General features: G+C 53.3%; 1 protein-coding gene across 1 annotated transcript in view; it reads left to right on the forward strand.

Moving 5' to 3' along the window:
- Nucleotides 1–1,648: 1,648 nt before the first annotated feature.
- LOC119969163 (serine/threonine-protein kinase 3/4) overlaps nucleotides 1,649–17,052 on the forward strand; it is a 155,179-nt gene continuing 139,775 nt past the window's right edge. Inside the window, exon 1 of the mRNA XM_038802390.1 lies at nucleotides 1,649–1,752. Coding sequence (XP_038658318.1) covers nucleotides 1,721–1,752 — 32 coding nt within the window. The 5' untranslated portion in view covers nucleotides 1,649–1,720. The remainder of the gene's footprint in view (nucleotides 1,753–17,052) is intronic.

A 17,052-nucleotide genomic window follows, 5' to 3' on the forward strand; every position in this document is an offset into this window, starting at 1 on the left:
TCCTGTTGCTGTCCCATTCTTACGCATAGAGAGTACAACGAGATGAAAATTGGCTCCCATGATGGCACGATAAAATGGTCGCACTGAATACACACTTTTTTTAAAAAATAAATTTTTTTAGAATATCCAAATTTTAATTTTACAATTAAGGGGCAATTTAGCATGGTCAATCCACCTATCCTGCCCATCCTTGGGTTGTGGGGGTGAACCCCACGCAGACATGGGGCGAATGTGCAAACTCCACACGGACAGTGACCCAGGGGCGGGATTCAAACCCAGACACTTCTGCCCAGACACTTCATGCTGCTATATATGCTACACTTGGTGATCCATGGCAATGAAAAGAAGACAGGAATAGGAACAGAAGACTGGATCCTTGACTTCCTCACCAACAGACAACAGACATTGTCAGGACAGGAGGTAAAAGCCTCCTCCACAATAGTCCTCAACACCGGGGCACTGCAAGGATGTGCGCTCAGCCCTCTACTGTACTCCCTATACACACACGACTGTGTGGCAAGGTTAACTCCAATTCAATCTGTAAGTTTGCAGATGGTACGACTGTGGTGGGTCGTACCTGAAACAAGATGAATCAGATTACAGAAGGGAGATAGATCACTTGGTTGCATGAATGTCAGAAAGACCAAGGAACTGATCATATACTTCAGGAAGTACGACCCCCACCCACCCCTGGCTACATCAATGGCTCTGAAGTGGAGATGGTTGATTGCTCTACGTTCCTGGGGGTCACTATCACCAACAGTCTGTGCTGGTCCACTCACATTGATGCAACAGTCAAGAAAGCACAACAATGTCTCTACTTCCTATGGAAGCTAAAGAAATTTGACATGTCTGTAACGACTCTCACAAACTTCTACAGATGTGAAACAGCTTGGTATGGCAGCTGCTCGGCCCAAGATTGCAAGAAACTGCAGTGTGGTGAACGCATCATACAAACTTGCCACCCTCACATTGATTCTGTCTACACCTCCCACTGCCTCAGAAATGCAGACATCATTATCAGAGACCCCTCCCACCCAGGCTTTGCCCTCTTCCAGACCCTTCCATCAGGCAGAAGTCTGAAGACCTGCAAATCCAGACATAGGAACAGCTTCTTCCCTATGGCTACAAGACTCCTCAACGACTCCCCCTCGGACTGATTTGTTCCCTGTAAGAACACTTCACAACGCCCTGTGCTGCTCTTGCTCATGTATTTGCTTTGTTTGGCCCTTGTAACCAATCGCTATTCGCTGATTCATCATTGTCAATGTTCTCTGTCGATTATTCTTTTGTCTACTATGTACCTACGTTCCCTCAGCAGCAGAAAAATACTTTTCACTGTACTTTGATACATGTGATAATAAATCAATCAAGCGAGGTGAAAGTAGGGGGAACTAGAAGACTATGAAATGAAGAGAATGAGAGCAGCAGAATCTAGCTGCAGGATTTTGTTTTGTTGATATAAAAACTGCAGCTGCTATAAACCACACATCCGCCCCGCTAACAATGGGGCTCGTTACTTCCGCCCCGATAGCGGCGGTCACATCCGCAATATGCACGGAGATGGACGTCACGTCCGTCTCATCCGCAACAGTTGGTGCAACGTCCGCCCCGCTAGCGCACAGTGACGTCACGTCCGTCCAGCTGGTGGAAGGGGTTTCCGGTCTCGGGCGGAAGTGAGCGACCGGAGAGGCGGCAGCAGCAGCCGGGACTCAGAGTCATGGAGGAGGTGCAGCGGCGGCACCCGCGCCGGTAAGGACCGGGGGAGTGGGACCGAGAGCGGGGCCCCTGGGCGGGGGAGCCGGCGGTCGAACAATGGGGATTTGTGTGTAGAGATGAGGGAGAACCGTCCGCGGCGCGGGGCAACGAGGTGGCTGCCAGAGAGGCGGCAGCTTGACCCCCCCCTCTCCAATGGACCTCCCCCTCCAGTGGACCCCCCCCTCCAGTGGACCCCCCCCCCCCTCCATGGACCTCCCCCCTCCAGTGGACCCCCCCCTCCAGTGGACCCCCCCCCCCTCCAGTGGCCCCCCCCCTCCAGTGGCCCCCCCCCCTCCAGTGGACCCCCCCCCTCCAGTGGACCCCCCCCTCCAGTGGACCCCCCCCCTCCAGTGGACCCCCCCCTCCAGTGGACCCCCCCCTCCAGGGACCCCCCCCCTCCAGTGGACCCCCCCCTCCAGTGGACCCCTCCCCCCCCTCCAGTGGACCCCTCCCCCCCCCTCCAGTGGACCCTCCCCCCCCCCCCCTCCAGTGGACCCCTCCCCCCCCCTCCAGTGGACCCTCCCCCCCTCCAGTGGGACCCCTCCCCCCCCTCCAGTGGACCCCTCCCCCCCTCCAGTGGACCCCTCCCCCCTCCAGTGGGACCCCTCCCCCCCCTCAGTGGACCCCTCCCCCCCTCCATTGGACCCCTCCCCCCCTCCAGTGGAACCCCTCCCCCCCCTCCAGTGGACCCCTCCCCCCCTCCAGTGGACCCCTCCCCCCCTCCAGTGGACCCCTCCCCCACTCCAGTGGACCCCTCCCCCCCCCTCCAGTGGACCCCTCCCCCCCCCCTCCAGTGGACCCCTCCCCCCCCCTCCAGTGGACCCCTCCCCCCCCTCCAGTGGACCCCTCCCCCCCCTCCAGTGGACCCCTCCCCCCCTCCAGTGGACCCTCCCCCCCTCCAGTGGACCCCTCCCCCCCTCCAGTGGACCCCTCCCCCCCCTCCAGTGGAACCCCTCTCCCCCCCTCCAGTGGACCCCTCCCCCCCCCTCCAGTGGACCCCTCCCCCCCCTCCATGGACCCCTCCCCCCCCCTCCAGTGGACCCCTCCCCCCCCCTCCACTGGACCCCTCCCCCCCCTCCAGTGGACCCCTCCCCCCCCCTCCAGTGGACCCCTCCCCCCCCCCTCCAGTGGACCCCTCCCCCCCCCTCCAGTGGACCCCCCCCCCCCCCCTCCAGTGGACCCCTCCCCCCCTCCAGTGGACCCCTCCCCCCCTCCAGGGACCCCTCCCCCCCCTCCAGTGGACCCCTCCCCCCCTCCAGTGGACCCCTCCCCCCCTCCAGTGGACCCCTCCCCCCCTCCAGTGGACCCCTCCCCCCCTCCAGTGGACCCCTCCCCCCCTCCAGTGGACCCCTCCCCCCCCTCCAGTGGACCCCTCCCCCCCCTCCAGTGGACCCCTCCCCCCCTCCCCCTCCAGTGACCCCTCCCCCCTCCAGTGGACCCCCCCTCCAGTGGACCCCCCCTCCAGTGGACCCCCCCTCCAGTGGACCCCCCCTCCAGTGGACCCCCCCTCCAGTGGACCCCTCCCCCCCCCTCCAGTGGACCCCTCCCCCCCCCTCCAGTGGAACCCCTCCCCCCCCCCCTCCAGTGGACCCCGCCCCCCCCTCCAGTGGACCCCTCCCCCCCTCCAGTGGACCCCTCCCCCCCCTCCAGTGGACCCCTCCCCCCCCTCCAGTGGACCCCTCCCCCCCCTCCAGTGGACCCCTCCCCCCTCCAGTGGACCCCTCCCCCCCTCCAGTGGACCCCTCCCCCCCCTCCAGTGGACCCCTCCCCCCCCTCCAGTGGACCCCTCCCCCCCCTCCAGTGGACCCCTCCCCCCCTCCAGTGGACCCCTCCCCCCCTCCAGTGGACCCCTCCCCCCCCTCCAGTGGACCCCTCCCCCCCTCCAGTGGACCCCTCCCCCCCTCCAGTGGACCCCTCCCCCCCTCCAGTGGACCCCTCCCCCCCCCTCCAGTGGACCCCCCCCCCCCCCCCCCTCCAGTGGACCCCTCCAGTGGACCCCTCCCCCCTCCAGTGGACCCCTCCCCCCCTCCAGTGGACCCCTCCCCCCCCTCCAGTGGACCCCCTCCCCCCCTCCAGTGGACCCCACCTCCCCCCTCCAGTGGACCCCCACCTCCCCCTCCAGTGGACCCCCCACCTCCCCCCTCCAGTGGACCCCCCACCTCCCCCCTCCAGTGGACCTCCCACCTCCCCCTCCAGTGGACCTCCCACCTCCCCCCTCCAGTGGACCTCCCACCTCCCCCCTCCAGTGGACCTCCCACCTCCCCCCTCCAGTGGACCTCCCACCTCCCCCCTCCAGTGGACCTCCCACCTCCCCCCTCCAGTGGACCTCCCACCTCCCCCCTCCAGTGGACCTCCCACCTCCCCCCTCCAGTGGACCTCCCACCTCCCCCCTCCAGTGGACCTCCCACCTCCCCCCTCCAGTGGACCTCCCACCTCCCCCCTCCAGTGGACCTCCCACCTCCCCCCTCCAGTGGACCTCCACCTCCCCCCTCCAGTGGACCTCCCACCTCCCCCCTCCGTGGACCTCCCACCTCCCCCCTCCAGTGGACCTCCCACCTCCCCCCCTCCAGTGGACCTCCCACCTCCCCCCTCCAGTGGACCTCCCACCTCCCCCCTCCAGTGGACCTCCCACCTCCCCCCTCCAGTGGACCTCCCACCTCCCCCCTCCAGTGGACCTCCCACCTCCCCCCTCCAGTGGACCTCCCACCTCCCCCCTCCAGTGGACCTCCCACCTCCCCCCTCCAGTGGACCTCCCACCTCCCCCTCCAGTGGACCTCCCACCTCCCCCCTCCAGTGGACCTCCCACCTCCCCCCTCCAGTGGACCTCCCACCTCCCCCCTCCAGTGGACCTCCCAGGTCCCCCCTCCAGTGGACCTCCCAGGTCCCCCCTCCAGTGGACCTCCCAGGTCCCCCCTCCAGTGGACCTCCCAGGTCCCCCCTCCAGTGGACCTCCCAGGTCCCCCCTCCAGTGGACCTCCCAGGTCCCCCCTCCAGTGGACCTCCCAGGTCCCCCCTCCAGTGGACCTCCCAGGTCCCCCCTCCAGTGGACCTCCCAGGTCCCCCCTCCAGTGGACCTCCCAGGTCCCCCCTCCAGTGGACCTCCCAGGTCCCCCCTCCAGTGGACCTCCCAGGTCCCCCCTCCAGTGGACCTCCCAGGTCCCCCCCTCCAGTGGACCTCCCAGGTCCCCCCTCCAGTGGACCTCCCAGGTCCCCCCTCCAGTGGACCTCCCAGGTCCCCCCTCCAGTGGACCTCCCAGGTCCCCCCTCCAGTGGACCTCCCAGGTCCCCCCTCCAGTGGACCTCCCAGGTCCCCCCTCCAGTGGACCTCCCAGGTCCCCCCTCCAGTGGACCTCCCAGGTCCCCCCTCCAGTGGACCACCCCCCCTCCAGTGGACCACCCCCTCTCCAGTGGACCACCCCCTCTCCAGTGGACCACCCCCTGCTCCACCCCCTCTTCAGTGGACCACCCCCTCTCCAGTGGACACCCCCCTGCTCCACCCCCTCTTCAGTGGACCACCCCCTCTCTAGTGGACCCCCCCTGCTCCACCCCCTCTTCAGTGGACCACCCCCTCTCCAGTGGACCCCCCCTGCTCCACCCCCTCTTCAGTGGACCACCCCCTCTCCAGTGGAACCCCCCTGCTCCACCCCCTCTCCAGTGGACCCCCTCTCCAGTGGACCCCCCCGTCCGCCACCCCCTCTCCAGTGGACCCCCCGTCCGCCACCCCCTCTCCAGTGGACCCCCCGTCCGCCACCCCCTCTCCAGTGGACCCCCCCGTCCGCCACCTCCTCTCCAGTGGACCCCCCGTCCGCCACCCCCTCTCCAGTGGACCCCCCCGTCCGCCACCCCCTCTCCAGTGGACCCCCCCTCTGCCACCCCCTCACCAGTGGACCTCCCATCCGCCACCCCCTCCGCTAACCCCTCACCAGTGGACCCTCGCCACCCCCTGTGACTTTCTCTCCAATGGGCTCCCCCTGTGCTTTTGCTAGAATGAAGTGGTGGATCGATTGGAGAATTCTGGGTTCAGTTGATAGCACTCTCGTCTCTGAGTCACAAGTTTCCGGGTTCAAATCTCCCCCTGGGCTTGAACGCAAGTCTAGTTGACACTACAGTGAGGTACTGAGGGAGTACTGCACTGTCAGAGGTGCTGTCCATGAGACGAGATGTTAGATTGAGGCCCCATATGCACATTCAGATGAATGTGGAAGATCCCATGGCATGATGTGTAGAAGAGCCGGGCACCTAGCCCCGGTGTCCCCAATCAACAGCAGATTATCGTGCCGTGATCACATTGCTGCCTGTGGGGGACGGCCGATGTGTTTCCTACATTACAGCAATGGCTACATTTCAAAAGTACTCCATTAGCTGCAAAGTGCTTTTGAGATGTCTGGTGGTCATGAGGAATGCCATCAAAACCCAAGTGTTTTTAATGCTGGGAAAATTAAGAGGAGATTTGACAGCAGCTAATGAAATGATGATGGTTTTAGATAAAATGGACAGTTCCCAATGGCTGGAAGGTTGATAGCCAGAGAACGCAGATTTAAACCAGGGCAACATGAGGAAAATAAATTTTACATAACAAGGGGTCAAGATCTGGAGTGCACCGATTTATAGCAACCTTCAAAAGAGAATTGGCCAGTTGCTTGAAGGAGTAACAAATCCAGGAATTTGGGAAGCGGGAAAACTGGATAGCTCTTCAAAAGGCAGGTGCATACTTGATGGGCTGAGTGGCCTCCTGTGCTGTAATATTGTATGAAAATGCCAGTAATAACCCACATTGGGCAATAGGCCCAGCCAGCCTTCATGTATTATCTAGGAAAACTATGTGCAGAAGGCTCTAAGGACTCGGCAGGTCTGGCAGCGTCTGTGGAGAGAGAAACTGAGCTGACGCTTCGAGTTGAATGTGACCGTTCCATAACTGTTCAGAATAGAGGTTCTGAAGGAGTCCTGTCGACTGACTGTTTCACTCTCCATGCTGCCTGACCTGCTGAGTACTTCCAGCCTTTATTTCAGGTTTCCAGCATTTTTTGCTTTTATTAAAGTAATAATCTTTATTGTCACAAGTAGGCTTACATTAACACTGCAATGAAGTTACTGTGAAAAGCCCCTAGTCGCCACATTCCACCTGTTTGGGTACACTGAGGGAGAATTTAGAATGTCCAATTCACCTAACAGCACGTCTTTCGGGACTTGTAGGAGGAATAATAATAATCTTTGTTAGTGTCCCCTAGTTGCCAGACTACAGTGGCTGTTTGGGTGCACTAAGGGAGAATTCCAAAACTGGAGCACCCGGAGGAAACCCACGCAGACACGGGGAGAACGTGCAGACTCCGCACAGACAATGACCCAAGCCGGGAATCGAACCTGGGACCCTGCTGCTGTGAACCACTGTGCTCAGTGTGAGCAGACACCCTCTGAAAAAAAAATCCCCCCCCCCCCCCCCAATGAAGGAAGTACTGGGAAATTCCCAGTAATAAAGGGGAACCAGATAAACGGTCAGTAGACCATAGTTACTGGGAGAAACATACCTCTTTATACACCCAACTGCTCAGTGGACTCATCCACCACCTCCTTGAATGCTTGCTGTGAATTCACGCTCCACAAAACATGGCAACTGATTCCAGCGGTCGATCTCTCTGTGAAAGGAAAGTATTGCTTCATATATCACTCTACGCTGGTATAGTTTTGTTCCTGGCGTATTATCATGTTGGACCACCTTGATTGAGTTATTTGATGAAATAACTGTGAGGGCTGATGTTGTGTACGAGGACTTTCCAAAAGTGTTAGGCGAAATACCACGAGTCTTGTTAGCAAGATACGGAGGAGTGGCAGCTTGGAGTAAAGAGTAGTGATGAACGGGTGTTTTTTCTGACTGCAGGAGATGTACTGTGCTGTTGGTTTTAGAATTGTTGTTTTTTTTTAGATGCATCTTAAAATCTGTACTTGGGTACACCAAGCATGATTTCAGGGTTGCTCAGAAACATAGTGAACACTAAGGAAGATGGGAACAGACTTCAGAAGAGAAACAGGGTGGTGATGTGGGCAGACATGTGGTGGATACAATTCAATGCAGAAATGTGTAAAGTGATTCCTTTTGGCCGGGGGAATGAAGAGAGGCAATGTAAAAAAAGTGGTATAATTTTAAAATTGGTGCAGGAACAGAGAGATCTGGTAGGTGCACGTCCACAATTTGGGGAAAGCGACAGGGGAAGCTGAGAAGACTGTTCAACCGAGGGGCCTGTGGCAAACATGTTATTAACTGAGAGTATTGTGTCCAGTTCTGGGGAACATTGAGGCCCTGGAGAGAGTGCGGATGGGTTTTTCTGGCGTGGTACCTGGGATCAGCTACCTCCGTGATGTCGAGTGACTGGAGAAGCTGGGGCTGTTTTCCTTGGAGAAGAGGAGGTTAGAAGGAGATTGTGTTCAAAATCAGGATTAGAGTAAATAAGGAGACACTGTTTCAAGTTGCAGATGAGTTGGTAGCTGGCTGGAGCCAGTGGATTTAAGGCGGTTGGCAAAATAACCTTCCAGAAAGGCTGATCGAAGCAGAGTCGGTAGTAACTTTACAAGGAGAGTTGGATAAACACTTGAAGGAAAGACATTTCAGAGCTGTGGGGGAAAGAGCATTGGGCGGGTGATTAATTGTGTAGCACTGCCATAGACATAATAATAATATAATAATCGCTGATTGTCACAAGTAGGCTTCAATGAAGTTACTGTGAAAAGCCCCTAGTCGTCACATTCCGGCGTCCGTTCGGGAGGCCGGTACGGGAATTGAACCCACACTGCTCGCCTTGTTCTGCATTACAAGCCAGCAGTTTAGCCCACTGTGCTACACCAGTCCCTCCAACCACCTGACTTATCTGAAAATCTGTATACATGTGGACAGAACCTTCCCTTTCAATGTTTTCAAATCTCCTCGAAGCCGACAGTTCTTGTCGATTTAAGGTTTGCCCAGTTTTCTGTGTCTCATGGCAACTGAGGGTCTTAAAGCTAGAAATCAGCTGGAGTGACAAGAGGGTGACCGTGCGTTATGGGGTGGCTGAATCTGACTTATCATAGAATAGATTCCCGACCCTTCAGGCCGTCTAGTCTGCACCGGCCCTCGGAAAGAGCACCCTATTTAATCCCACGCCTCCACCGTAACCCAGTTACCCCACCTAACCTTTTGGACACCAAGGCGCAATTTATCATGGTCAATCCACCTAACCTGCACATCTTTGGACTGGGAGGAAACTGGAGCACCCGGAGGAAACCCCCCACAGACTCGGGGGAGAAAGTGCAAACTCAACACAGTCACCAGAGGCCGGAATTGAACCTGGGTCCCTGGAGCTGTGAGGCAGCAGTGACCCCCTGATGATCCATTTTTTTGCAAAATATTATATTGAGGCATTTATAATAACATTTTAAACAGAGATATCCAACGCACGCAAAAACTCCACAATAACACACCCAACGTCCCCCCCAAGCCCTAAACTCTAACTACCCATACATTAGATACCCTGTCTTTATTCGGCACTTCCATGCCTCCCCTTTGCCCAATGATCCTTGCTGTGGTTGTGTGAAAATCAGAATCAGCTGAAAAGTTGTCTCCTGTGAAATATAGGAAGAGGAGGAGGTTATTCAGCCCCTGCAGCCGATTCCACAATTCCATCAGGTCATGGCTGATCCGTATCTAAACTCCATGTACCCACATTGGTTCTGTAACCCTTACTTAACAAATCTACCAACTTCAGTTTGCAAATTTTCGTTTTAGGGGAAAGATTTCCACTACCCTGTGAGTGAAGAAGTGATTCTGGGCATCACCCCTAAATGCCCTGGCTCTAATTTTAACATTATCCCCTTGTTCTGGGTTCCCCAGCTTTATGCAATTTGACAGGTTAAGTCCCAACGTGCTGTGACTGCTAATCCAGGGAATGGTAAAGGGTAAATTGGCATTGGTACATTCTGCAACCTTTGTAATGTGCATACTCGACTGTAATGACGCAGATGTTCTTAACTTCCCTTTCTTAAAAAGAGGAAGAATAACTGCTGTCACTCCCATCGTTTTAGGCAGTAAACAAGTGTCACTGCTGAAATTTCATCAAACTGTAATGTGAGTCTGGTAATCTGCACATCATGTCCAGTTACCTTTTGGTTGCCACCCACCAGAACAATTGTTTCGGCCCCTTCCTCCTGAATGTGAGTCGTGTTTGGAAAGAGGACTTTGAGTTGCATAAGGAAGGAACACATTTGCATTAATGCTACGCCTTTTGTGACCTCGGGATGCCCCCAAGTGCTTTACACCCAGTGAAATGTTATTGAAGTGTAATCACTGCTGTTCTGTAGGAAATAGTGTAGTGCAGGGCCCCACCATCAGCAGTGACATAAAGAACCAGGTCACTTGTTTTGGGTGATGGATGAGGCATAAATATTGGCTGGGACAGTTGAAAGCTTCTCTATGTGAAAAATCACATGAGTATGTTTTTTTTTACATCCACTTGAGAAGACAGACAGGACGTTGGCTCACATAACACAAGTAGGTAAGGAATAGAAGCTGGGGTAGACCACGGACCGCCATGCCTGCTCCACCATTCACTACAATCATGGCCCATCTTGGGCTCCAACTCCCCATTTCCGCTACCCCCACCCGCACATCCCTTTCTTTCGTTGAGAGACCCAAAAGAAAAATCTGTCCACCCCGGCCTTAAATGGGGTGCCCCAACCCTCTGGGGTAGACAATCCAAAGAGTCACGGGCATTTGACTGAAGCTATTTCCCCTCATCTCTGTCCTAAATGATCTGCTCCCTATCTGGATCCTGAGCCCCTGTGTTGTAGATTCCCCGGCCTGTGGAAACAATCTCGTCCCCGTCCACCCTATCAAACCCTTCCGATTCTTGTACATTTCAACAAGATTGCCTCTCGCTCTCTTGAACTCTGGAGGATATAAACCCAATTTTCTTAGGCTCTCACCTTTATACAGCCCCCTCAAGCCAGGAGCCAAGCAGGCTGTGCCATCTCCAGCAAAAGTGTATTTTTCCTGAGTGTGAAGACCAAAAGTGCACATAGTACCCCAGATGGGGTCTCACCAAAACTCTGCTCCTGTTACTCCAATCCCTCAGTTCTGCTTTGAGGGGGTGGTCAATGCTTCCTTCAAAATATTGTTGTGCCAATTCCTTCAATGAGTGTACTTTTCAACCTTTCTGTGCCGCTGCACTTGTGCCGTGTTGAACTTGGCCGTTGTGGTGCCTTCCAGGCTGCGCACCCGCTAAGCTCAGCGGGAATTTTGCTGGGAGTGTCTTGATCCCACAATCGTCTAACTCCCAGGGTGAGCTAGCTACTTTCCGAACCATGGTTGACACCCACGCGGAGGCAGCAGAAGCTTTTGTGTGGAAGATGTGTTGTATATGACTCCAAAGGCAGCAACAATTTAAACAGCTTTAGCTCCTAACACTCGTGGCAGACTCACTATCTTGTCTTGGTCATAGGCAGTTGTGACTCAAAGTTTCTTACAGGCTAGTAGTTCTGTTCAGTGTTTGTGAGCCTGTGTGGGCCTCTGCAGTTTAGTGAGAAAGGACTTATTCGCAATTTCAAAAGTGGCAGGCTTGTAATTGGTACTCCTTTTGCTTGCGCTACATTTGCAGTTCTTGTGCACAGGTAAATCTTGTACTCATCCAGTTCCCCCATTTTGAAAGCTGTACAATAACTGGCCCAGCGATTACTGTAGAGTGAATGGATACTCCCAATAGCTTTTGCTATTGTCAGTTGATTATCATCAGCTTTTTTATTTCCCTGGTGGGGAAAGCATCAGACACTGGCCTCAGCCATCCTGGTGGTAAGAGCTTGCATCCATAATGTGACAATTAACAGCAGAATTGAATTGAAAATGCTGACATATTAATTTACTATCGTGAATTCTGAAACAAACATATGGTGGCAATAGCGCATGGCTATTCGGAGATTTTTATTTTTGTCTATACCATTCGTTTATTTAAAAAAAATTTAGAGTACCCAATTCTCTCTTTTCCAATTAAGGGGCAATTTAGCGTGGCCAATCCACCTACCCTGCACATCTTTGGGTTGTGGGGGTGAGACCCACGCCGACACGGGGAGAATGTGCAAACTCCACAGGGACCCGGGGCCAGGAAAGAACCCGGGTCCTCGGTGCCGTGAGGCAACAGTGCTAACCACTGAGCCCCCACAACCCAAAGATGTGCAGGGTAGGTGGATTGGCCACGCTAAACTGCCCCTTAATTGGAAAAAATAATAGGGTACTCTAACTTTAAAAAAAAAAGATTTGATTGGAAAGCTTGGTCAAGCCAGTTGTGTGAAGTGTTCTGCTGGCGCAGAGTCCTGTAGGATACAGTGGATAGGGGCTTGTGCAAGGGAGCAGGGAATTTTAAAGTTGATTATTCCAGAGTTACCTTCAGGAATTAGAGCAAGAAATTTCCTCCACTCCCGTAGGCAATTAGGGGATGCTGAACGGAACAAAATGTACGTGATCTTAAGGAAAAGGCAAACAGAATAGGTGCTTTCTAGCTTCTGTACTTCATGTTCCTCTATAAAACAAAATGTTTGAGTTATTACACAAATAACTGAAGCAAAACCTAGAGTTAATTGTGACTGTCACAGCGCATTGTGTCACATTAACATGATGTTCACTCTTAATTAACCGGATTCTAATATAATTTTGCACAGGAGGAGAGGGCATGGAGGCATTTTGAAGCAAGTACAGTGAGAACTTTTAAAATCAAGGCGTTGCTCAGTAGGAGCCAGTGTAGGTCAGCGAGCAGAAAAGGTTGGGTGAACAGGACTCCGAACAGCATTGGTATGGGCAGCAGAGTTTTGGATGAGCTCAAGTTGGTTCCAGCCAAGATGGATGCATTTAAATTGCACGTCAATGTCTAGGAGCAGTGTATGTTCACTAATCTGCATTCTTGTATGTATTGCAGAACATTTGTATGGATTATTATAGACACAATATATCAATCAACATTGGGACCTGGGTCCAATGGATTCCTGCACAGCAGTGATTGCAACTTCAAAATTTAATTGAGGGGTTTGAATGCCATAGAGTTTTACACCATAGAAAGTGGTCCTTTGGTCCATCATTTCTGTGCTGTAGTACATGAAGCAGAGTAGCCCCAGAACTATTACATAGGAACATAATAATTAGGAGCAGACGTCGGCAATTCAGCCCTTCGAGCCTGCTCCACCATTCAATCAGATCATGTCTGATCTCTTCCTGGTCTCAAATCCATCTCCGTACCTGTTGCCCCCATCCCTTTAACCTGTTTTATTCTTAATCAAAAATTCATCTATCTCCTTCTTGAAACCATTTAATGACTCAGATTCCACCGCACTATCGAGCAGCGGGTTTCTTGGCCATGAGTGCATGCTGATTCAAACTTTTTCACTTCCCTTTTCTTTTCTTTAATGAAATTTAGAGTACCCAATTATTTTTTTTTCAATCAAGGGGCAATTTAGTGTGGCCAATCCACCCAACCTGCACATCTTTGGGTTGTGGGGGTGAGACCCACGCAGACACGGACAATGGGCAAACTCCACACAGACAGTGACCCGGGGCCGGGATCGAACCCGGGACCTCAACACTGAGAGGCAGGAGCTCAATCAAACCTCGAGTCTCACAAGGTGATGGTAGGACGGGTGACCAGAAACTTGGTCAAGGGGGCTGGTTTTAAGGAGCGATTCAGAGTCAGCAGGCTGTCTAACGAGAAGTATGGGGAGACCTTTCATAGCCGAACCTAATCCTGACCTTGGATAGCATCCAGACACGCTCAACTCTACTGACAAGCAGCAGGAATTGTGGCTGATTGCAGGTGGTAGTGTTGTTTTGACGCTGTTGTGTGTTCAAATCCCACCAGAATAAGTTGTGAATTGTGGAATTTTGCTTTTTTTAAAAAAATAAATATTTTTATTAGCATTTTGCATTTTAAAACTGAACTTAGCAGAGAAAAACAAATGCAGGAACACCAGTAATAATAATCAACAGTAGTAATGACAACAAATGAGCCCGAAGCTGTCACCTGTCTGTGACGGGGTCCCAGTTTTATTCTACATTATTTACATTGGTGTTCGTGCGTGTTCTGCAATTTTTTTGAAGGGTTCTTCCTGGGAATCTTACCACTTAGTGGCTCATATCAATGAGATGGATGCCTGGGCCAGTGTGGGCGGCAGGACCCCCTTTGACAGTGGGTTGTTGAACATCTCCCACAGGAGCGTGGCCTGCGCTGCTGAGGAATCTTTGTAAACGTACCAGGAGCCCATCTGGTCACCGCGCTTTTTAAAAATTCGCTTACGGGATGTGGGCGTCGCTGGTTAGGCCAGCATTTATTCCCATCCCTAGTTGCCCTTCAGAAGGTGGTGGGGAGTTGCCTTCTTGAGCCATTGCAGTCCTTGAGGTGTAGGGACACCCACTGTGCTGTTAGAGAGGGAGTTCCAGAATGTTGCCCGAGCGATAGTGAAGGAACGGCAATATATTTATAGATGATAGATCCAGGGGCAGCACGGTGGCGCAGTGGTTAGCATTGCTGCCTCACGGCCGAGGTCCCAGGTTCGATTCTGGGTCGCTGTCCGTGTGGAGTTTGCACATTCTCCCCGTGTTTGCGTGGGTTTCGCCTCCAACATAAAGATGTGCAGTGTGGGTGGATAGCTCACGTTAAATTGCTCCTTAATTGGAAAAAATGAATTGGGTACACTAAATTTATTTTTGAAAATAGATGATAGATCCACTGCAATTCGCATACCGCCACAATCTGTCCACAGCAGACGCCATTTCCCTGGCCCTACACTCATCCCTAGAGCATTCCCGTACCAGCCTCCCCGGACAGGCGCCGGAATGTGGCAACTAGGGGCTTTTCACAGTAACTTCATTGAAGCCTACTCGTGACAATAAGCGATTTTCATTTCATTTCATTTCATCTCGATAATGAGGACTCTGACATTAGCTCCGCCTTCAACACCATAATCACAGCCAAGCACATATCAAAGCTCCAAAATTTAGGACTTATCTCCTCTCTCTGCAACTGGATCCTCGACTTTCTGACCCATAAACCACAATCGTTAAGGATAAAGAACAACATCTCCTCCACGATAATCCACGATACCGGGGCCCTGCAAGGCTGCGTACTTAGTCCCCTACTATACTCCCTATACCGGCTATATCCCTCCCACCCGGCTTACTCACTCTTCTAACTTCTTCCATCGGGCAAGAGATACAAAAGTCTGAGAACACGCACAAAGATTCAAAAACAGCTTCTTTCCCGCTGTTACCAGACTCCTAAATGATCCTCTTATGGACTGAACTGATTAAATCCCCACACTTGCATGCTTCACCCGATGCCGGTGTCTATGTATTTACATTGTGTACCTTGTGCTGCCCTATTATGTATTTCCTTTTTATTTTCATGTACTAAATGATCTGTTTGAGCTGCTCGCAGAAAAATACTTTTCACTGTACCTCAGTTCACGTGACAATAAACAAATCCAAATATTTCCAAGTCAGGGCGGTGAGTGACCTGACGGGGAACCTCCAGGTGCTGGGGTTCTCGGCTATCTGCTGCTGTTGTCCATCTAGATGGTAATGGTGGTGGGTTTGGAAGGTGCTGCATAAAGAACCTTGGTGAGTTACTGCAGTGCATCTTGTAGATGGTACACAAGGCTGCCACTGTTCATCGATGGTGAAGGGTTTGAACATTTGTGGAAGGGAGAGTAATCAAGTGGACGGCTTTGTTCTGGATGGTGTTGAGCTTTTAGAGTGTTGTTGGAGCTGCAGTCATCCAGGCAAGTGGAAAGTATTCCATTATACTCCTGATCTGTACCTGGTGGACAGGCTGGGAGGGGGGGGGTTCAGGAGGGGAGTTACTCACCGTAGCATTCCTAGCCTTTGACCCGCCCTAGTAGCCATTGTGTTAATATGGTTAGTGCAGTTCAGTTTCTGATCAATGGTAACCCCATTGATTGCTTTCACTGATCTCAAGGAAATAATGCATTCCGCGATTTTGCCCAGCCCTTGTTTCCTGTTCTCCCTTACCACCGGTATATCCACTCTGTCGAGGAACTGTTCCATCCCCGAGTCCCCCTCCGGGGGTTCGGAGATGTATATGTTCTATAGATAGGGTGGACAGAGAGTCTTTTTCCTCGGATGGTGATGACCAACACGAGGGGACATAGCTTTAAATTGAGGGGTGGTAGATATAGGACAGATGTCAGAGTCAGTTTCTTTACTCAGAGAGTAGTAGGGGTGTGGAACGCCCTGCCTGCAACAGTAGTAGACTCGCCAAATTTATGGGCATTTAAGTGGTCACTGGATAGACATATGGATGAAAATGGAATAGTGTAGGTCAGATAGGCATCAGATGGTTTCACGGGTCGGCGCAACATCGAGGGCCGAAGGGCCCGTACTGCGCTATAATGTTCTATGTACTATGTATAGCCCCTGGTAAAAGTTTGCAATGTCTTTTTTTTAAATAATTTTTATTAAAGAGATTTTTTACATGAAAATACTTATCCCCCCTAACCAAAGACTATTACACAATATTCCCTCTTAACAGATATCCCCCCCCCGCCCGACCCCCCGCGCGCGCTGTCCCCCCCCCCCTCCCCCCCCAAAAACCAAACAGAGCAACAATTAACATCAAACATGAACTGCGAACAAATTTGTCTGCATTACAACCTTAAATAACCCACCACCCCCGTTGTTGCCACCCCCCCCCCCCCACAATTAACATCAAACATGAACTGCGAACAAATTTGTCTGCATTACTACCTTAAATAACCCACCACCCCCGTTGTTGCCCCCCCCCCCCCCCCCCCCCCCCCCCCCCCGGGTTGCTGCTGTTGCGACCTCTGCACCCTATCTTTGAGCCAAAAAGTCGAGGAAAGGCTGCCACCCGCCTGAAGAACCCTTGTACCGACCCTCTCAGGGCGAATTTGACCCTTTCCAACTGGATAAAGCTTGCCATGTCATTAATCCAAGTTTCCACGCTTGGAGGCCTCGCGTCCTTCCACTGTATCAGTATCCTTCTTCGTGCGACTAGGGACGCAAAGGCCAGTATTCCGGCCTCTCTCGCCTCCTGTACCCCCGGCTCCACCCCAACCCCAAAGATCGCTAGTCCCCCTCCTGGTTTGACCCTGGATCCCACCACCCTCGACACCGTCCTTGCTACCCCCTTCCAGAACTCTTCCAGTGCCGGGCATGCCCAGAACATATGGACATGGTTCGCTGGGCTTCCCGAACACCTGACACATCTGTCCTCACCCCCAAAGAACCGACTCATCCTTGTCCCCGTCATATGG

Source organism: Scyliorhinus canicula, chromosome 7 (assembly GCF_902713615.1).
Source record: "Scyliorhinus canicula chromosome 7, sScyCan1.1, whole genome shotgun sequence".
NCBI classification, from domain to species: domain Eukaryota; kingdom Metazoa; phylum Chordata; class Chondrichthyes; order Carcharhiniformes; family Scyliorhinidae; genus Scyliorhinus; species Scyliorhinus canicula.